Source organism: Macaca thibetana, chromosome 17 (assembly GCF_024542745.1).
Source record: "Macaca thibetana thibetana isolate TM-01 chromosome 17, ASM2454274v1, whole genome shotgun sequence".
Taxonomy (NCBI): domain Eukaryota; kingdom Metazoa; phylum Chordata; class Mammalia; order Primates; family Cercopithecidae; genus Macaca; species Macaca thibetana.
This window is the reverse complement of record NC_065594.1, coordinates 8,643,907-8,666,930: the sequence shown is the minus strand read 5'-3', so window position 1 is coordinate 8,666,930 and position 23,024 is coordinate 8,643,907. Positions and strand designations below refer to the sequence as shown.

Below are 23,024 nucleotides of genomic sequence, written 5' to 3'. Positions count from 1 at the left end.
GCCAGGCATGGATCCAGGTGCCAGGATCCAGCAGGAGAGCTGACAGGCAATTCTAACTTAGTGGCTGACAGCAGGGGTGTGGAGCCAGACTGGCTCAACCCTGGCTTCTCCATGACCAGCTCTGTGAATTCTGGCAATTACTGAACCATGGGGGCTTGGCTTTCTCCCGTGTAGAATGGGAATAAGAATGGTACCTTCCTCGTTAGGGGAACTGTGAGGACTAAATGAGTCAGTTCATGTAAAGAGCTTAGAGCAGTGTCCGGTGTAGGATGAGTGCTAGATACATGTTTGCTTGTTATTCTTTCTGCCCTCATGGAATAGAAAGATGATAAATAAGGTAGAAAAGCAAAATGTATGTGTTAGTGATAAGTGGTGAAGGAACACTAACACTGGGAGGGGGACAGAAAGAGTGTGTATGTGGTGGGGGGAGGAATAATACTTTTGGATAAAGATCTCACTGAGAAAGGTGACCCTGGAGAAAAGTCTGGAAGGGAGGGCAAGAGGGAGCCATGCACTGTCTGGAGGGAGAGCATTCCAGGCAGAGGGCACAGCAAGTGTGAAAACCCTGAGGAAGAGTGAAGGAGGCCAGAGTGGCTGGAGGAGAAGAGAGGACAGGGGAGAAAGGAGAAAGCAACTCAGAAAGTGAACTGTTGGAAAAGCTCACCTACTGAATAGGACTTCTTGCTAATGGGGCACTGGATCCCCTCTGCCTGCCACCTCCATCACCCAACAGCAGAGCTCGAGCGGCACTGCAGACTGACCTGCTCCTGGTGCTGACACCGGATGCTCAGCAGCTGGTCACGGTGCTCCTCCTGCAGGCGCGCCATCTCTGCCTCGAATTGCAGCTGCAGCCGCTCCTCCAGCTCCTGGAGCTCGGCCTGCTGCTGCCAGCCCAGCCTCTTCACCTCGTCCTCGAACCGCCTCTCCAGCTCCTCCTTCTCCTTTTGTAGTTTCTCGCACTTTGCTGTATGGAAGGCTGGGTGCAAAGCACAAGATCTTTCTTTAACAAATGGCTGTAGGAGGCATGGGAAGGCCTCAGCCTCCATGGTCAGATCATCAAGGCTGGTGTAATAAACAGGGCGAGGTCCTCTGACTTCTGCAGGGCTACACGGTTTGTAAAGTGCTTTCCTTTCTACCCATTAGATCCTCACGACAGACCCTGGATGTTGAGGAGAAGCCGCAGCCTCACGGAGGTCTGGAGACTTGCCCAAGGTCATCCAGTGGCTGCAGAAGGAGCTGGGAAGGCAAATTTGGGCTTTCTGATTGCAAGGCCTCTAGGGCAAGTTGTCACAAGGTCCGTGGTCCATAGACATAAAAAATATGGGGCATTTGGTAAAAATGTAGGCTCTGAAATACACCCTGGGTGAATCAGAGCCCACGAGGCAGGAATTCAGGATCTCAACTTTTAGCAAAATCCCTGGGTGACTCTTATGTCCCTCAAGACTTGAGAGCTGCACACTACGGAAGCTGGAGATAGGAATAGGGCCTGGCCCCTAAGGCTACTCTATTCTAGCTAAAATGCCAAACAGGATGATCTCAGAGAAGGTGTGGGGGCTTCCTTTCAGGTGCCCTGAAGTTTTCTACTCGGTATCTCTTTTGCATAGGCACGCCACCCCTAATCACAGAGTCGTGGTTGGCTTCAAGCGTGCCAGCTGAGAACAGGGCATGAGGCAATGACATCAGCCACCACCGCTCCTGCCTGAGCTCCCCCTCCAAGCCTGCTCTGTCTTAGTGTCCGTGCCTCCCCGGTGCTGTGGGCGAGAGCCGAGTGCTTCCATTCTAAAGACCGCTCCCTGAACTGCACACCTGCTTCCAAGACCTTGACAATCTACCACGTCTAGGTCAAATGGAGCTGATTACACACACACCCAAATGCAAATGCCAAGGCACACAGACACATCATCTACGTTCTGCAAAGGTCTACCATGCTCGCCGCGCTGTGCTACGAACTGGGGAGACACTGGCATTTACGTTAAAATCGAATGAGCAGCTACAGGTGCTGATTAACTGTAATCCAGACTCTAGTGGTGGTTACCGATGACGGGAATATACATCCAAGGTTGCTAGATGGCATTCGAAACACCCTAATTAGAAGTCCCACGCTATAGAGGCAGCTAATAAAATAGGGCTTCTTTGCCACATTTGGCTCTGAAAAGTTTAATTAGCATAAGGGATGTTAACGTTTTTTTCTTCTGGTGAAATAAGTGGTGGATTGGCTAGATATTACACAGGCACCTTGCCCTTGTATTACACAGCCTAACACTGTCCCCAGTGGTCTTCCTAGCCTACCCGAGGGCTTCCGTTGGGCCAGTGTCCCACATCCCATCATTTAATGGAGAACTCTGATCTCCCAGTGCAATCAGGGTACACCGAGGGCAGGGTGGTGGGAGCTATTCATTCCATGTGCAGGCAGTAAGGAGATGCACTGTAGGAAGAGAATTTACAAGCGAAAACCAAACTGACTTTAAAAGATCCCTGGCTTTTGATGAGCGCTTTGCACCAATAATTCGAAACAATATTGGTGGAAAAGGACTCTTTCTCAAAAAAGGCTTTTGTTGCTCTAAGTTCTGAACAACTGCTACAGTGACTTACCTTTCAGGTTTTTGAACTCTTGGGGGCTTTTTATTTTTTAAATCACAACCACAGAGAAAACACAGAAGTACAGTACAAGGACATTACTGTATAACTGGAACCATTTGAGAGTAAGATACTGACCTGCGAACATGAACCCCACATCACCCCATGTCCATTCCCTACAAATAAGGGCTTTCCCCAATCTAACCACAGCTCTGTCATGAAAATCAGGAAAGAAACATTGCTACAATAGTGCCGCCCAGTGCTCAGACCTACTTCAGTTTCACGAGTTGTTCCGACGACGTCCTTTCTAGAAAAGGAATCCAGCCCTGAATCACAAGTTGCTCCAAAGGAGGCTCCTGTCTCCTTAGTCTCCTTCAGGCTGGCACAGTTCCTCAGTCTTTCCTTGACTTTTAGAACCTGGACACTTTTAAAGATAACTGGCCAGGAAACTTGTTGAATGACTCTGAATTTAGTGCGTCTGATGCTTTCTTCTTATTCCATTGAGCTTACTCCTGGTTGGCAGGAATATGACAGAAGTGGCACTGAATTCTTCTCAATTAATAAATTTAAATAATATCGTGAAAATGGAAATTTCTTCTTTTTAAATTATTTATGTAGTGAGTCAGGAAAATGATGCGTATTACTGATTTTTACATGGTGATGCTGAAAATAATTTTGTGGTATAGAGGACAGGGTGTCAAAAATGATCCATTTTGGGTACCAAGTTAGGTGTGCCCCTGAATATATTGCCACATCTGTTGCAAGTAGATCTTTTAGGTGAGGTATTTCTAAGGAACAAAGAGCTGGAAGGCACCAAGCTTCGGGGCACAGGAAGGAAGCTGACATTTTGCTTGCCTGCTAATAATTATTAGTATGAAAGGCAGACTTAGTCAGAGACTTTGTGGTTCCTTGTACTGAGGTCGTGGCAGGGGACCCCCAGAGTCCTCCCCTTCCTCTGATCACTGGAGACTACAGTCCCCACACAAGGAACTTAATGAACAATGACTGATAGGCAATGTGGCTCAGGTGTGGTGGCAGGGGTGAGGACATACCTGTTCCCAGGAGTTCTGAGACCCCAGTTTACTCGAGCTCCAGCTCTCCCTAAAGACCCTCCAACGAAAAAAAATGTAATCAGGATTCCGCCAGGGAGTTGAGCTAGCGAACAAAGCTCTTAGGAATCACAGAAGAGGTAAGAGGTGGATATATAAAGATAGGTTTATCCTGGGATGACTGGGTGTTAAGAAAATAGAACAAAGACCATAGAATGTCAATTAAAACACAGTGATTGACAGATTGACACAAAGTCAAATTAAGTCAAGTAGAGAAGCAAGAATTTTATCTACATGGGGAGAAAGCATGAAGTCACCCTACAGACAAAAACACAGTCCCCTGCTGCCCACGAGGACAGTCCAGGGAACGAGCTCCCAGTGCACGGGGCCCGTCTGCAAAGTGCTCTTGCCTCTAAAGTTCAGTGTGAAGTAGCTTCATAGTGGCCTTCGCCTCACGTATCATGTACCTGTGGATGGGATAACTAAAGCAGTGACATTGATGTATTTGCTTGTATTTAGGTTTACCAAGAAGCTCACTGAGAGGTAACACAAACAGCCAAGGAACATGAAAAGACGCTCAGTGTCCTTGCAAATGGAAGCAGGAAATCATTTTTCATCTATAAGGCTGATAAAGATGAAATGTTCTGATAATACAGGAAGAGTATGAGGAAACTGTCACTCGATGGACTGCAGGTGAAATATAATTGATACAGCTGCCTTGGAGGGCAAAGATATATTTCAAAATTTAAATGACAGGGACAGCAGCATTATGGGTGGGAGATAAAGTATCTGGGTTTCTTTCAGGGGTGATGAAAATGTTCTAAAACGGATTGTGGTGACAGCTTTCCACAACTCGGAATATACTGAAACCCACCAAATTGTATACCTTAAATGGGTGGGTTGTATGGTATGTGAATTATATCTCAATAAAATTTTTACCAAAAGAGAGGAAGAACATTTTTTAAAAACTAACATGACATGGAGTATATCTCAGAGGATAAATTTAGATGTTTTTATAGAAGGAAAGTTCACATTCTGATTTTAAAACTCAATATAATAATGGTGAAGGCAAATGCTGGCAAAATGACAATGAAAACCCTACCACAACACTGTTGAATATACACACACACGTACATATATACATATATGGATATACAGTCATGCATTGCTTAATGATGGGGATACGTTCTGAGAAATGCTTTATGAGGAAATTTCATCACTGTGCAAACATCATGGAATGTAGTCGCACACACCTAGATGGCATAGCCTACTACCCACCTAGGCCATATGGTGTAGCCTATTGTTCCTAGGCTGCAAACCTGTACCACATGTTACTGTACTCAATACTGTAGGAAAGTTATAGCACAATACTAAGTATTTGTGAATCTAAACATACCTACACATTAACAAGGTACAGTGAAACTACGGTATAAAAGATAAAAAAAATGGTACAACTGCACGGGGTACTTACCACGAATGAAGCCTGCAGGACTGGAAGCTGCTCTGGGTGAGTCAGTGAGTGGTGAGTGAAAGTGAGGGCCTGTGACATGACTGTACACTACTGTAGACTTTAGAAACACTGTACACTTAGGCTACACTAAATTTATTTAAAATAATTTTTTCTGTCTTCAAAATAAGTTAACCTCAGCTAACTATAACCTTTTACTTTCCAAACTCTAATTTTTTCAAACTTTTTGACTCTTTTGTAATAACACTCAGCCTAAAATGCAAATACTCCGTAAAGCTGTTCAAACATGGTTTTTCTTCATATCATTATTCTAAAAGCTTTTTTCTAGTTTTAAATTTATTTTACTTTTTAAGCTTTTTTGTTAAAAACTAAGACACAAATGCATATATTAGCGTAAGCCTACGCAGGCTCAGGACCATCAATATCTCCATCTTCCAACTCCACATCTTGTCCCAAGGGAAGGTCCTCAGGGGCAGTAACACCCATGGAGCTGTCATCTCCTAGGAAAACAATATGCCTTCTTCCGCAGTACCTCCTGAAGGACCTGCCTGAGGATGTTTTACAGTGAATTTGGTTTTATAATAAATAGAAGAAGTACCCTCTAAAATAATAATACAAATATAGCATAGTAAACACATAAACCAGTAACAAAGTCATTTATATTATCAAGTATTATACACTGAACATAATTACATGTGCCAGACTCTTTTAGGATTGGCAGCACATTCAGTGTGTTTATACCAGCATCACCACACAGATGTGAGTAATGCATTGTGCTGTGAGGCTCTGACGTCACTAGGTGATAGACATTTTTCAGTCGCATTGTAATCTTGTGGGACCACCTTTGTACATGAGGTCTGCTGTGGACTGTAGTGTTGTGATGCGGTGCATGGCTGTACGTGGAACCTAGGAATCATTCTTACCACTTCTTAGCTAGAGATACATTGAGCACATAAAACTCAAATGAAAATAATTTTTTAAAAAATCTAACCATTTATTTTGTCTTTAGAAAGTACTGTTTTGCGTGGGTAAAAATTATTTATCACATGCCAACGTCAGTAGTTTTAACTCCAGAAGATCAAGGCAATAAGTTGACTTGTATAGATGGAATAAAACAGACAAAACGTACATAAAAGAATAAAAACAACTTATTTACATTGGTGAAAAAAATTAAATGACACATATCTTTTAACACAATAATTTCACAAGTGCACAAAAAACTGGGTCAAGGACAACCATAATTCGCCTTAGGGAACTAGTAGGGGGCTAAATGATGATGACAAACCCAGTACACATATAGGTTGAATCCTATGCCAACGGGATTTGGGTAACCAGTAAAAAAATAAGGCAAATCTTTTTGTAGCATCATGGAATGACCTCTGTAATATATTGTTAAACCTAGAAAAGGCAACATGCCAAGCCGTGTAATTGCAAAATTACATTTGTGATAAAACTGTACCTCTATTTTATACTCTTTCTCCTTTGGGAGGTTGGATAACAAGGTATAGGATTCACTGTATATTGAATTCCTGTAATGATATATATTTCATTAAATCCCTATTTATTGTTTGCATGACTTAGAAGTACAAAGATTTTAAAAATTATTTGTCATAATTAAAGAGAAGTCTGGGTTTTCAAAAGTTCTGGTATCCAGTGGTTGGACTTTTCAGTTTCACTGATAGTTTTACCCAGGTCAGTGTAGGATGACTCATGGATCAGGCACTCTACCAGGGGCTCAGAAATGATTGGGTTTCATTCGAGGGCTGCCCCTGAACTGCACTATTGTCTTAAATCAATCACAAACTGGGTAAACCTCAGTTTTGCTGTCTATAAAGTGGCAAAGTAATCACTTTTTGCACATATAGCTCCAATCCCCAAATTCCCAATTGCTATTACAAAATGAGAGGTGATGCCTACATTCTTCCAGTGGCTCTCTGTTGTAAGCCCTAAGCCTGTAGAAAATATTGGATAATAAGAGCAGCTGGCACCAGGGGAAATGGTTCCAATAATGGAGTCCCTAAAGAAATAAATATCCTGTTGCCTCTAGTAAACCTTCAGAAGTCTATCTATTTGGGCACTTTTCAGCCAGAGATTAATGTAAGCTAATTTAATAGCATTAGACAATACCTGGAGTTTCACTTTCATTATTTCTATTCATGTGAAAACACTTAGCCCTTCAGAGTGAAAGGCAGACACCATATCATAAACTCCTATAATCTAGGAAGCTGAGAAAATACATTTTCAAATAATCAGATTATGATTGGCCAAGAGTATATAACATTTCTAATTCATAAGCATAAATTTGAAAAGCAAAAGTAGGATTATAATCTGTTGTACAGTTTTAAATAACTGATGTTTATTGACAACGAATAATACACACACATCTGATATAAAAATACCTAAAATAGTATTAAAACTGCATTTGGAACATCCTCAGATATATATAATATAAAGATATCAATCTACCAACTTCTGAGTATAAACCAGTAAGATGTAGTGTGATCCTTGAGCCAACAGCAGACTAAAATTGCTGTTGGAACCATTTATAAGACAAGCTTAATTTCAACCACAGTTCATAACTTGAGTAAGAGAATCGAGTAAGATCAATTTGCTCTCAACGACTGTCCCAAGAGTCTTTTGAATAATTGTAACTTCACACTGGTTTTCCAAAGAGGCAGCAAAAATAGGAGTTACAGCACTAGATTGAAACAAAAGAGAACTATTTGGCTCTATAGCTCGTAATAAAATCATAAATAAGAATATTACGTGGCCTTTTATGTCATAGCGAAAGCTTTATATATAATTGCTATAAAAAATGATGAACCAATACTTTGTGTGTATATATAATATATATATGCTACCATTACATATACACACACATATATTTACATGCACATTATATATATTTAGGTCACTATAATAGTCACTATCATCACATACTGATGAAAGACAATACCACAGTTAGATAAAAGATTAAGTTGTTTCTTCAAGAGATTGGGAGTAACTGAAAAGACAAAATAACTGTCAAGGACAAAATTTAATTTAAAAAATTACCCTTAATGTCACTACACAAAGAAAATGAAAATTTAAATTGTGCGATCCCTTCACAGCATTTCAGTGGTGTGAATTCTTAATATCCTGTTAGGAATTTCCCATGTCTTCGTACGTAACATTTTATGGCGACTTTATATTCTCGTGTTCATGTAACACAATTTATATTCTCTCGTTATTGCACAATTAGTTTGTTTCCAAGATTTGCCATTATAGACAATGCAACAAACATGTTCACCCATATATCATTTTGTTTTTTTTCATTTAGGATACATTCTTGGGTGTAAAATTACATGGGATTAAATATTATGAGCATCTTTATGCAATGGAGTTTTTCTTTTTTGGCAGCACAGATCCTTGTAACAAACCTGTGACCACCAGGCGGAGCTATGCTGCCTGAAAAATGCCCTCTGGTGGCAACTGTCTTTGTCCAAACCTGTTAGGTCACAGGAACATCTGCAAGGTGGTCAGGGGGGCTGCATGAAACACAGCTGCCTGGGATCCCGGACGCAGTACCCTGTAGAGCCCTACTCTCTCTAATTACTGATTTTTGATGACAATGTTAAGAGGTGAGAAAGGAATGGCTGAAAATGAAGGATGAAAGTTCATGGACCATGGCTGGGCACGGTGGCTCACGCCTGTAATCCCAGCCCTTTGGGAGGCTGAGGTGGGTGGAACACCTGAGGTCAGGAGTTGGAGACCAGCCTGGCCAATGTGGTGGAACCCCATCTCTACTAAAAATACAAACATTAGCCGGGCTTGGTGGCACGTGCCTGTAATCCCGGCTACTCTGGAGGCTGAGGCATGAGCATCGCTTGAACTCGGGAGGCGGAGGTTACAGTGAGCCGAGATCACGCCACTGCACCCCAGCCTGGGTGACAGAGCAAGACTTCATCTCAAAAAAAAAAAAATATAAAAACCAACAATGACAGAAAGTTCACGGACCAAGAGTGAAAGGGCAGGAGTGTCTGGGGCTCTTGTCATCTCTGCAGGTCCCTGCAGCACCTCTAGGGCCTGGTGACCAAAAGGGAGCTGGCGCTGTGAAAATCACAGGTGACAACTGTGAGTGATTCCCGGGTGCCAAGCACCTGCCTCATACTGTTCCCCACAGTAAGCCTATGGGGTCCCGTAAGTATCCTAATCCGTTTGCAAAGAGCAGGCAGGGGCTCAGAAGGAGGAACTAAGTGATCTAAGACCAATGTGTGGGAGGGCTAGGCCTGCCTAGCAGAGGCTGTAGCATAAACTGAGGCCTCTCCTCTTGTCCACCCCTCTGGTGGGGGCTTCCGTGATGCCCCCGTGTGGTAATATTGGGAGGGAGGACAATGCCTCACCATAGCTTCCTGTTGTTGTAAACTGCAACACATCTCTTCACCTGTCTGTCTCCCTCAGCAGTGGGCAAGGACAGTGCTATCCTCGTTTTTGCGTCTGTGTTCAGATAGGCAGGCCAACAGTCAATAAACTGGCATTGACTTTATGTTACCTCTTGTGTGACAAGCACAGTTCTTGGCATAGCGGAGAACAGACGCTGTCATGGCGGGAAAACAAATGAGCAAAAAATGTAGGAAGCAAAATTTCATTTCATTTTATTATTATTGTTATTATTTTTGAGCTGGAGTCTCGCTCTGTTGCTGGAGTGCAGTGATGTGATCTCAGCTCACAACCTCTGACTCCCGGGTTTAAGCGATTCTCCTGCCTCAGCCTCCCAAGTAGCTGGGATTACAGGCATGCACCACCAAGCCCGGCTAATTTTTGTACTTTTAGTAGAGATGGGGTTTCACCATGTTGGCCAGGCTGGTCTCAAACTCCTGACCTCAGGTGTTCCGCCCGCCTCGGCCTCCCGAAGTGTTGTGATTACAGGTGTGAGACACCGCACCCAGCCAGGAAGCAAAATTTCAGATAGTAAAAACTTTAGATAAGTGCAGTAAAGAGAGTGAAATAGAAGCAATGCTAGGGAAAGACCGGGGAAAGGGGAAGGCAAGTTCGGCTGGGGTGGATAAAGAAGGCTGTTCGGCGAAGACGCCATTCAAACAGACTTGAATGACAGAGAAGAACATAGAGAGATAGGGAAAGGGAGTCCCAGGTAGAAGGAACTGCAAATGCCAAGGTCTTAAGATGGGAAAAATTCTGGCATACTGTGGACAGAAAGACAACCAGTGGGGCCTGAGTGCCCATGGAGGAGAGCAGAAGGAGGTGAAGTTCTAGAGGAAGGTAGGGGCTAATCACACAGGGCCTGTGGGCCCTCAAAAGGGTTAGCGTTATGCTCAGGTAAAAATGCAAAGTCCCCAGAGAGTATCAAACAGGGGATAACAGGAACGAATGAAGCTTTTAAATCCCTCTAGTAGTTGCATGGAGAATAGACCCTAGGATGCAAGGATGGAAGCGAGGCAATCAGTGAGGAGAATGTGTTTGGAGCCCAGGTGGTGACATTCAATGATGACTTGGACTCAGGTTGTTGCATGGGGAGGAATGGATTGATGGCGGATGCATTTGGGAGGCAAAGACAAATTGGCTTGCTCATGGATGGGATGAGGGCGGTGTGGGACAGACAGGAATCTTACCGTGGAATTCCCCTCTGGGTCACAATGTTCAGGAAAGGCCTTTCTGGATGATGTTGGAGGTTGCCAATTAGTATGAAAAATTTAAAATTTAGGACTGCTCAGTTCTGATAAGCCTTTCATGATTAATGATGGTTATCACCTGGTTCACATGCTGTGCTGTATTTTATACAGTACTGAGTTATTAAAAGCACAGAGCCTCAGGATGGACTCTAGTTATTCAACCCCCCAGGGAGGTGGGGCAGGCTAATAGTTGTGTTTTTCTTCCTAAGGGCCTGCAAACAGTCTGCGAAAGGATATTTGACATTTGGCTGTACTAAGGTGTAGGGCAATTTGGGCATCAGGAGTTGGGGACGGGATGTAACAAATACAGAGAGATTTCTTATCAAGGTGGCATTTTAAAGGGCACTGATGTTTTCCTTCCCTGTGAGCCAAACTTTGAGAACACAGCCCCCAAACCGGATGACTACAGAGGCCTCCGGATCCCCAAATCCATGTCAGAAGTGCTGCATTGAAGTCTTACCCCTTACTTCTTCTTTTTTTTTAAAATTTATTTATTTGTGTTATTATTTTCTAGAGGCAGGGTCTTGCTCTGTCACCCAGGTCGGAGTGCAGTGGCGCAATCATGACACTGCAGCCTGGAACTCTCGGGCTCAAATGATCCTCCTGCTTTGGTCTCCCAAGTTTCTGGGATTACAGGTGTGAGCCACTGCACCCAGCCTTCTTTCTTAAATAAGTGACTGTACACTGAATCCTGCAGGTCAGAGTTTCCAGAAAAAGAGAGATTAGAAGGGGTGGGTGGAAAAAGTGGAAGTCCAGGAAGGGGAGTGGTCAGAGGAGGGAGAAGGACAAAGCAGAGGCCAGGCAGGTGAGGCCCAGGCTCTGTCCACACCAGCTGTGGGAGCTTGAGCAAGGCACAGGCCTCTCAGGGCCCGACATTCTCATCGGTCAAATGAGGAGGTTGGGCACCTTCAGTAAGCAGCCCCTTTCTGTCCTAGCATCCTAAAATTCTATGGGTATTGTGATGGTGCACGGGTGTATATTACATCCACTCTCTTCTGTTACAGCAAACAGGGAAAGGGGTACCAGTTTTTATTATAATTTCCTCCCAAAATGGGCCCCTAAAGAGATAAGCTTCAATTACAAGAACGTGCTTTTGCAGAACCACTTCATGTCCCACTGACGTGAGAAATTCAGAGCAATATCATTGCCTAGCATCTGTATGTTTCATAGTTTATAAAGGTTCTTAACACTCAATATTAATTTGCTCAACCTTCACTGCATATTGCAAAGATGGGTGAAGCAGGCATTTTTCCTCTGATTTAATAGAATAAATCGTGGCTTGGAGGGGTTCAGTGACTCATCTAAGCTAATACAGCTAGAAAGAGACCAGCCAGGACTCAGTCCAGGTGTTCAAATCTCAGTTTTGTGTGTGTGTGCGTGTGTGTGTGCGCGTGTGTGTGTGTTTGCTTTTTGAGACAGGGTCTCACCCTGTCTCCAGCGCTGGAGTGCAGTGATGCAATCTCAACTCTCTGCAACCTCTGTGCAGCCCAGGTTCAAACAATTCTCCTGCCTCAGCCTCCCGAGTAGCTGGGATTACAGGCGTCCGCCACCATACCTGGCTAATTTTTGTATTCTTTGTAGAGACAACGTTTCACCATGTTGGCCAGGCTGGTCCAGAACTCCTGACCTCAAGTGATCCTCTCACCTTGGCCTCCCAAAGTGCTGGGATTACAGCCATAAGCCACTGTGCCCAGCTGCAGTAATGCTCTTTTGAAGAATAATAATATTGTTATTCTGCCATATGCTTTGGAAGAAGTGAAACAAAGAAATATAAGGAAAAGCAGAATAAAAATCCTGATTAGTTTAAAGCTCTTTTTTAGTAATAAATACTTGGCCATTTTATGTATTCTTTTGGGATGTTTTTGTGTTTTTCTGAGGCAGGGTCTCCCTCTGTCACCCAGGCTGGAGTGCAGTGGTGTGATCACGGCTCACCGTAGCCTCCACCTCCCGGGCTCACATGATCCCCCCACCTCATCCTCCGCCACTGATGCTGGGACAGTGGGTGTGCGCCACCACACCTGGCTAATTTTTGTATTTTCTTATAGAAACAGGGTTTCTCAATGTTGACCCAGCTGGTCTTGAATTCCTTGGCTCAAGCTATCCACTTGCCTCAGCCTCCCAAAGTGCTGGGATTACAGGTGTAAGCCACCACGCCTGGCCTCATTTTATATATTCTTAAGCTACAGGATAAGCATTTCAACAAATGGATAATGACTGATCCTATGTGTGACTATAACTGCAAGGTTATAACCTTCTTGGTCTGAGAGGAGAAAAATACAAGAATGATTTATGGAGGCAAAGGAAGAAAGGGGAAATGGATTTAAGAGGATGGTTATAATTATGAGTTTTTGCAAAGAAAAAAAAAATGCTGTCCAAGTGAGAACTAATAACGCTACTGCCCATAAATAGGAAATGGCTTTAATAGGAAATGGTTTTGCAGAGAGCCCATTTCTTCCTCTCCTCCAGGTTAATTTGGGCTTGCAGAGTTTTAAGATCTCCATGGCACCGGTTCATATAATACACTACATGGGGGCCATCCAGAAGGCTCAGCATTGGAAAGGCAAGGTGAGTGGCTCCCTGTGGTCGCAGTGGTCATTTACTAGCTTTAATTTTTTTTTTCCTGTGCAAAGTGGCATCGAAAAATGATTTTTAATTTGATCTCAAATGAATATTTGTTACATAAATTATAAGGTACCATCATCTGCATGTTGAATATCCCTTTTAGAAAGAGCTTTTAACAAGTTACTGAAAAATGTTTAAACAGAGGCAGAAGTTTAAGTTTGCGACCACTCTTTGCTGTGTAGAATTGCCCTGCGGGGTTCTAAAAAATGAACTCCCGTGACCCAATCATTTAATAAGCTTCACTGTTTGGAGAGGCCTCTTTCCACAGCCTGTTGCTGACTTCATTCCTCTATCCCATAGTTTGGGTGACCTTATTTGCTCCTAGGTGAGTAGGAGACTAAATGGCTGCTAGATAAGAAATCTGAATGCATTTGATGGTAATAGGTTCAACATTTTATTCCTTTCTTCAGGTTGTCAAATGCAAAGCATATTTTCCACAGGATGTGGGAGGCACCTTTCTTCCTTTTTTTTTCTTTTTTCTTTGAGATGGGGTCTCACTTTGTCACTAAGGCTGGAGTACAGTGGCGCAATCTCGACTCACTGCAAACTCCGCCTCCCAGGCTCAAGTGATCATCCCACCCCAGCCTCCCTAGTAGCTGGGCCTACAGACATGCACCACCACACCTGGCTAATCTTTTATAGTTTGGTAGAGATGGGGTTTCACCATGTTGCCTATGCTGGTCTCGAACTCCTGAGCTCGAGTGATCCACTTGCCTCGGCCTCCCAAAGTGCTGGGATTATAGGCGTGAGCCACCGCACCTGGCCATATGATTGTCTTTCTTTATTATTCATCAGTTTACGGCTTTTAATTTTGCACAGGGATGGGTTTATGTTTTAAATCTACAGAACCTAACTTTAAACATGGAAGACATGATTTTCCTCATCAACTCATCCCAGCTTCTCCTGATTACAACCAAATACATCAAACAGATTCCTAGGAACAAAAGAGATCGCCTTGAATTGTTTCCGCCCAGGAACTTTTAGGCATAGACACAGAAGCAGCAAGGTTTTCAGGCAGTTATCAATAGCCCAAGAGTGTGTTGATGGCAATGGCTAACAAAAATGCCTGTCCCGTGTCCTGGCTAGACCTCAGCTGGGCTGCCTTCATCTACATATTCCCATCACTTGATGCGATGCCAGGCATATGGCACATTTCCATAAATATGTGCTGACTTGAAACAAAGCAAGGCGATACCTTCCTGCAGAGTCCTCAAAAGGTGGGAGGTGGCCTGTTCCCAAGGGGCAGACATGTCTAAGACAGCAGCATTGGAGAGCCACACCCTTTCCGGGACAGTGTCCAACCTCCAGATGCCGGATGTCCTGGCCGGTGGGTGTGTGTCCCTCTTGCAGGTGTGAAACCCATTTCATTGGTAACTGTCTCCTCCTGGAATGCGTCTAGAACAGAACAGCTTTCACGGGAATTGCTGCACCCATGGTTGCGGCTTCTCCACGGAGCCCTGGCTTCCTGCCAGCCGGCAGACTGCTCTTAGACAGTCACAAAGACAGAGCTGACATTCAGAGAAGCGACCTTCAACTAGAAAATGAAGGTAAGGCAACCTCATGGAGCAGAGGCCAGGATTAAATGTATTTCTGTTCATGAAGCCCCCAGCACGGCGGCTGGCTGCCTCTGCCCCTCGCCAAGGTCACTGATGCTCAAGTGGAAGGAGCAGGGACTGAGGGGTTTCAGGATGTGAGGCTAGAAAGAATGATGAGTTTGAGGAAAAACAGAAACAAGCTGGGACCAGATGAGGCATCACCCAGACCCCAGGGCAGGAAACAAGGCTGCACACGCAAATCCTCAACGGAACGGAAATACTGGTGTGCAAAGATTATAATTTTAAGGGTAGCCTACACGATTACCTGGTGTGAAATGCATTCCCGGGGATGCCTCCAGCTATGGCATTTCTCCCAGTGCTGGGGTAAGTAAAGCACAAGTGTCTAAGAGCATGGGCTTTCGTGTCCAATGCACTGGAGCTTGTGGCCTGCTCACTGCTTACCAGCTGATGCTCCTGTGCAGGGAGTTAAGCCCTCTAAGCCTCACTGTCCTCATCTGTAAAATGGGGATTGCACCAGGACTTCCCTCCTAGGGCTAGTGTGAGGTTTAAATGGGATAATTCATAGTAAGTGCTCAGCACCATGCCTGGTCTCTACTAGTAATTCAATAAATATTAGCTGAGGCATTCACTGTTGATGGCTTCACAGCTAATCGGTACTGAGCCCTAATTCTATGCTGGCTGCTCTACTGCATCCTCTGTGTAAAGAGGGTTACTGAATGTCACAAAAGTCCTGTGAAGTAGGTGTGATTCCAGCTTAATTTTCTCAAGTTAAAAAACAGGAATCTGGGCAGCAGAACCAAGTCCACCTGAATCTGTGGAATCTCAAATCTATGCGTATCACTGCTACATCATCCTGTCCCAAGCCAGTGCTTCTCAAACTCAAGCATGCATTAGAATTAGCATGGCTGCTTAAAACAGATTTCTAGGCCTCACACCCAGAGTTTCTGATTCAGCAGGGGCTGAGAACCTGCATTTCTAACACATTCCCAGGTGCTGCTGGTGCTGCTGGTCCAGAGACCACACTTGGAGAACCACTGCTGTAAGCAAAGACAGTGCTTCTTAAACTGCAATACCAATTAACGGAGGATTCTGTTAAAATGCAGACGCTAATTCAGGTTGTGAATTAGTTGGGGTGGAATCTGAGAGTCTGCATTTCAAACAAGCCCCCTGGTGACAGTAAAGCTGCTGCTCTAGGGATTGCCCTTGGAATCACAAGGCCCTAGGTCTCCGTACTCAGGACTCAGGACCACAGAGCCCTGCCAGCTCTGGTGTGTGGAAGACCAACAGCCTTTATCACTTGTGCCAGAAGGCTGCTTAGAAACAGAGCAGAGGGCAGACGGTGCCCTACCACTGATTACAGGGACTTGCCCAGGGCTGCCACTCTGATCCTCCTACCTGTCTGAATTCTAGATCTTCCTGTTCTTTCTCCCTGGCTTGAGCCCCCACTCCTGGCCCTAGGACTGTCTGTTCACACTTGGGTCCGAGGCTGTGCCCTCCTGGCTAGTTGAGTCTCAGGTTACTGAATTTCCTTTGAGGCTCCTGCCTTTAGCTTCCCATCCTCCACATCTCTTAGAGTCACAGAGTGACCCCTTTCTGCTCTCAGGCACCTGCTCACAGCTGTCCTCTCCACGCCTGTTCCCAGACTCCTTGGAGGCACCTTCCACATCCATAAGAATGGCTTGCTCAACACCACAACCTCCAGATCCTGTCCAGAGCCAGCAGCCAAGACATCCAGAGTCTGCAGGAACGCCTCGACCACACCACCTCCACCAGCCAACATCTATCATTTCTTTTCTTTTTATTTTTGAGACATAGTCTCACTCTGTCGCCCATGCTGGAGTGCAGGGGTGCGATCTTGGCTTACTGCAACCTCTGCCTCCCAGGTTCAAGTGATTGGCCTTAGCCTCCTAAGTAGCTGGGATTATAGGCACGTGCCACCACACCTGGCTAATTTTTATATTTTTAGTAGAGACAGGGTTTCGCCATGTTGGCCAGGCGGGTCTGGAACTCATGACCTCAAGTGATCTGCCTGCCTCGGCCTCCCAAAGTGCTGGGATTACAGGCAGGAGCCACAACATCTATCACTTTGAAGGCTCCCTTTTCTTTGCTCAGAAGAGGCTCTGTGGTGAAGTGGTCAAGAGTGTGGGAGCACCTGGGATTGAATCCGCCTCTGGTCTTCGGTGGCTGTGTGACCTAGGGCAAGTCACCTAGCTCTGGCCTCAACTTCCTCAGCTACAAAATGCCCCAATAGGGCATGTGCCCTTGGAGCCTACTTCGCTGGGAAAACTGAAGTCAACAGGCACAAAGCTCTCCTGTTCCTCATTCTGAAACTAAAAAAATTCCTCCTTCTAGAAGAAGTGTCTTATTCAAGGTGATATTCCTTGATGACCATTTCTCACACTCTTGGGCCTGTGACCTCTCTAGGAGTCTCCTGTGGCTACTCTAACAAATTCCCATAAACTTAGGGGCATAAAACAACTCCACTTTATGACTCCACAGTCCTGGAGGTCAGGAGCCTGAACTGGTCTCACTAGGCTCAAATCAAGGTGTCGGCAGGTGTGTGCTCCCTTTGAAGGCTCCCTGGAGAATACATCTCTTCCCCTTTTCCAGCCCCTCGAGGCCATCTGTGTCCCTTGGCTCATGGCCCCTTCCTTCATCAGATGCACCAACAGTGTAGAATCTGCAAATTAGCAAATCTCTCTCTGTGTGACCTCTGCTTCCATCCTCACATCTTTTTCTCCATCTCTGAGCCTATAACTTCCCTCTTACAAGAAACGTTATGATTCCACTGGGCCCCAAAGGATACTCTCCCCATCTCAAGATGCTTGAGTTAATCATACCTGCAAAGTCCATTAACCACAGGAGGTAACACACTCTCAGGCTCTGGGGACTAGAACGAGGACATCACTGGGGACGTTGTTCAACCTAGTGCATCTTCTGAATTTCTCCTGAGCCTCTCCCTGAGATTCCCTCTGGCACTAAGGGTTTCACTCGGGCTCCATACACACAGCCTCTACAAATGGTGGTGTCTCTCTCATCTTTCCCAAGCAGAACAAGACCACACAAAAGCACAGCCTTCCCTCCTATGATGTCCTCTAGCTATGTGGTTACCCTCCATTTCTCTCCCTTTTCTCTCCCTCTTTTCTCCCTCTTTATATAGTCTTCCTTACAAAACAAACACAGGTCTCCTGTCCCTGCCAATTCCCTTTCTCCCACTGACTTTCAAATTACTGCGATCACTATGTCAGCTCTGCCTTTTCACTATATCTGGAATTTGGCCACATCTCCCCTTTTCACCACCACCATCCTGGCTGCCACCACTATCTCTCACCTACATAACTGCTATGGCCCCAACTGTTCTCTCTCCACTGTCCCAGTCCTTGTCTCCTGTACCATTTAGTCTCAGCACAGCAGCCAAAGAGACTCTGAAGACTATAGATGCAGCATGTTGCTTCTTTACTTAAAGCTCTCACCTCCCTCAGGGTCACTGCCAAGTCCTGCACTATCTCTACTCCGTAGCCTTCTGACTTCATTTCTCGGTCCTCTCCTCTGTTCACTCTGCTCCAGCCACACTTTGCCACTTCTTGAACACTTTTAAGCCTGTGGTTCTCAAAAGAGGACCCCCAGACCAACAACACTAGTAGCACCTGAAAGCATGTCGAAATGCAAATTCTTGGGTTCCACCCTCTTCCTCTGAATCAAAAACACTGAAGGTGGGACCCAGTAATCTGCATTTTCACAAACCCTCCAAGTGGTTCTGATGCTGAAGAGTCTCAGGGCCTTTGTACTTGTGATTTTCCTTGCACGGAAATCCCTTCTCCCAGCTTCCTCAGCAGACACCTGGCTCCTTCTTTTTGGGTCTGGATCTGAGCCCCAGGAATCCCTCCCCCAGGCTCAGAGACATGAGCATCAGCAGACCAGTGGCCCCTTGTCAGTCTGAGATTCACTCCACAGAGCGCCTTAGCCAAGCTTCTACGTTTAATATTAAATAATCCCAACCTCTTCCTGAGTACCCCAGCTGCTTCTTACAGTTGCTACATTCATGATAACCTAAGAGTTCTCTTTTTGATTTTCAAATGCCTAATTAACAATTCTTTATATTAAATTCTTACTGGTAGAATATCTGGTGTGGTTTCTGCCTGCTGATAGTACTCTGCTGATACTCTGGTGAACTCTGGGGTCTACACACAACTCCATGCAAATGTGGCCGCAAGCAAATTGTCCTGTTTCCACCAGTGAGAACTGTGAGTGGAATGGAAGAAGATTCCTTGTCGTTCCAACTGTTCTCTGTTGAACGTACTTTGATATGCACTTTGTGTATGTGTGGAGTATCTGTATGTATCTTTGTATACTGTGGGGTTGCTTCCTGGGATGGAGTGATTTGTTATCTAAAATAAAACCCTTTAAATGACCCCCTACTATGGCTTGAATGGATCACCCTAAAAAGCATGTATCAGAAGCTTAATCCCCAATGCAACAGTGTTGAGAGGTGGGACCTTCAAGGGATGATTGAGTCATGAGGGCTCTGCCCTCATGGATAGATTAATGTCATTATCATGGGAGTGAGTTTCTGATAAAAGAATGAGTTCACCTCCCCCCTTCCCTTCTCTCTCTCTCTCTCTGTCCTGCCCTCACTCTCTCTCTTGCACTTTTCCTTCTGCCACGGTATGATACGGCAAGTTAGCCCTTACCAGAAGCAGCCCCTCAACCTTGGACCTCCCAGCCTCCAGAACCGTAAGAAATAAATCTCTGTACTTTATCAATTACTCAGTCTCAGACATTGTTATAACAGCACAAAATGGACTAAGACACCCCTAAGAAGCTATCTGGTTTAGAAACTCACTAAAGAAAAGAGAAAAATCCCACAGAAAAATACAAAATGCATTTGCCAAATTTTTTTTTTTTTTTTTTTTTTTTTTTTAGATTGTTGACTTTCCTTCAAGGAGTGGAACTATATTGTCTATGAATGTGTCTGTGAATATTTTTTAGTCAGAAAAAAATCAGTCTATCCCCTGATCTCATTAAAAGAAGTTGAGTAAATGTAAAGAAGGACCACACTTGGAGCCTTTCCTGGGCACTCTGTGTCTGCATCTGGCCCCATCTGGTCAAGTCCTCCGTGACTTCACATCATCTCAAACAGAGGATACATTTCTCAGCATGACAGATGAAGCCCTTCATCAACTCATTGTTGCTGGGAATGATTTAAGAAGGAAAAACAGGGTTTGGGGATAGAAAAGGGAGAGAACATGGATGGCAGAGCAGAAATGGAGGCTTTTGCACTGAAGCTCTGATGGGAAGAAAAAAGTGAAGGAAAGTAAACTTGGACGTAAACATTGAATGCCCAGCCTGTCAGGAGGAGCGAGCTGAAAAGCAGGAGCAAATTGCTGATGCCTGCATTTTAGGACAGTGTCTCTATGAGTAATGGGCGAGATGGGGGGCGAGGGAAGAACCAACAAATCCAGTCGTAATATTGGGAGCCACTACGATTTGAGTGGAGAAACAGAGTTTAAAACAAAACAAAAACTCTGAGGATGCATGAGAGGCACCGTGCTTATAGGAAAAACAGGCATGGTTTTGGAGCCTGATAACCCTCAAGTCAACTCCCTTTCTGTACAACTGCTAGCCTTGGGCAAGTCAATTGATTGTTTCTCTGAGCCTTAATATTCTCATCTGTAAAACAGAGATAACATGACCTAACTTGCAGGGTTATTGTGAAAATTAGAAACCATGCATTTATGCTCCTTGATATTTCATTGGCATTTAGTAAATGGCAGCTTTGATTATGAATGATATACATGTGGTCTGCAAGCATCTGCGGAACGGCCCAGGGAAGGTGTGACAGAGGGGATGGTGGACTTGAGTCTTCGAGGAACCCTGGGGAGGTTGGTGGAGCGAAGGGAGGGACAGAACAGTTTAGGAAGGGGCAGGAGAAGTTGGCAGAACTTCCAAGGGGCATGTGGCTATCTTATGGGAGTAGCAGGAGTTGTGTGTGGGTGGGCAGACAGCAGTCTGAGGACGCTGTGCTAAAAAGCCTGAATTCTAGCTACCCTGTGAATGATAGAAAGTCACAGAAGGATCTCTCTTTATCATAGTGGTTTGATTTTTATTTTTTGCATGCTAAAAAAAAATTAAAGCATTATGAAAGTGAATGCAATAAAAAGTAAATTTCTCTCTCACCCCAGACCTTCCAGCTAGACAACTGCTGTTCCTGCTGGAGGAAAACATGTTTCTAGTTACTGATCGATTTTAATCAGGGAGGGGAAGTCAGATTTGTTTTTCAAATGTATCCCCAGTGGTAGCAGACAGGAGGGTAGACTTAGGGGCAAGGGTAGGGGTAAGGACTAGTGAGGAGGCTTTTGCAATAAGAAAGACTAAGTCACTATAATAATGAGGAGGAAGCAGAATTAGAACACACTTCCGAATTATAATCAACAAACCAATGACCTATTGGATGTAAAGTATGAAGGAGAGGAGGGAGAGAGCTGACGATCACTCCCTGATCAGGTATCAGCTTATTCTGTGAATTGTGGCATGTCAATAACGGAGCCACCAATTTGTGGCTGAACTTTTAAATCACCCCGCCATCCCCATCTCCCTTTCCTTATTTTGTGAATAATCGTCTGCAAGTTATAACCGAAATGGCTTTCCCACTAGAGGCTCCATTTTCCAATCTCCTTGGAAGCTTCGTGCAGGCACGTGACCCCGCTTGGGTCTAAGCAATGCGAAGAAGTGACATGTGCAACTTCTGGGTCATATGGGGAAACTTCTGGCCCTTTACTTTCTCTTTCTCTTTCCCTTAGGCTGAAATATGCCCTTTGTGGGCATCACTCTCAGCCATCCACGAGGACAGCAACCTAGGGATGGTGGCGATGAGTCCCTGATGCCCTTCTTGGGGCAGAGAAGCACGGCCACCCCTAGGCCTCTCAGCTTTGGACTATTACATGAGAGTGAAACATCCCTCTGTATCATTTATTTCATTGTGTTTGGGGGTCTCTGTTGTAGAAGCTTAGTTTGCACTTGAACTAACATAGGCATATAGGAGGAAAAGCAGGGATTTGTTTTATTCTGTTTTCCTTTGAGGTGGGGAGTGTGCAGTGGGTGGAAATAAGACTGTTTTGACTATGGAGAGTTGTCCTGCCTGTGGTTCACCAGGAGGTGAGCTCACAAGAGAGAGATCAGGGCTAGAGATTAGGAGATAGCGGTTTATAGGCGGTAGTTAAAGTTGTTAGGGGTAGACGAGATCATCAGAGAGATCATGGAAAGTGAAGGCCCAAGACAGTATCTAGGACAAATATTTTAAGGAAAAAGCACTTATCTCATTTTATGTTACAATCTTTTGCTGGCATGCATGTTTTCTCACCTGATTATAAATTCTTTGGGTCCCTGAATTAAAACCCCTAGAATACTTTCATGCGGAACAGACATTCAAAATTATCTTAAGAACAGCACTTTTAAAATACTTTATGTCTTGGCAATAGATTTGCTTTCTATTTTTCCATTTCACGACTGTAGACTTAGGCCATTCCGAGTCAGTCTTTAAGTGCTGAGATACAGAAGACAGGTCACAAGCACAAAGGAGTGAGGTGGGCCAGGTGGGACACGTGGCAAGCATGAGACAGCCCAAGGGCTTGGGTGAAGACAGCAGGTGCCATTCAATAAGAAGACACATAGCACTACAGAAAATGGGCCATAGACGCTTCACAAAAGAAGATACACAGATAGCCAGTTGCCACATAAAATGTGCTCAACATCATTAGCGATCCGAGAAATGCAAGTCAAAACCACCATGCGATACTTTTTCACACTTACTAGAATGGCTAAAACAACAACAACAACAACAACAACAAAATTACGGACAAATGTTGGCAAGAATGTAGAGGGACTGGAGCCCTCCAAGATTGTTGGGGATGGTGCAAAATGGTGCAACCATTTTTGAAAACTGTTTGGTATTTTCTCCTAACGTTAAACTCACATCTAACCTATGACCAGCAATTCTATACGTAGGGATTTACCTGAGAGAAATGAGAACGTGTATGTCCACAAAAGGCTTGTAATAAGGATATTCATAACAGCCTTATTTATA

General features: G+C 44.5%; 1 protein-coding gene across 5 annotated transcripts in view; it reads right to left on the bottom strand.

The window, feature by feature from the left end:
- Window positions 1-23,024, bottom strand: part of MTUS2 (microtubule associated scaffold protein 2) — a 625,283-nt gene that overhangs the window by 28,654 nt on the left and 573,605 nt on the right. For all 5 annotated transcript variants that reach the window (XM_050766814.1, XM_050766813.1, XM_050766816.1 and 2 more), the window contains one exon: window positions 762-976. In XM_050766814.1, coding sequence (XP_050622771.1) covers window positions 762-976 — 215 coding nt within the window. The remainder of the gene's footprint in view (window positions 1-761; window positions 977-23,024) is intronic.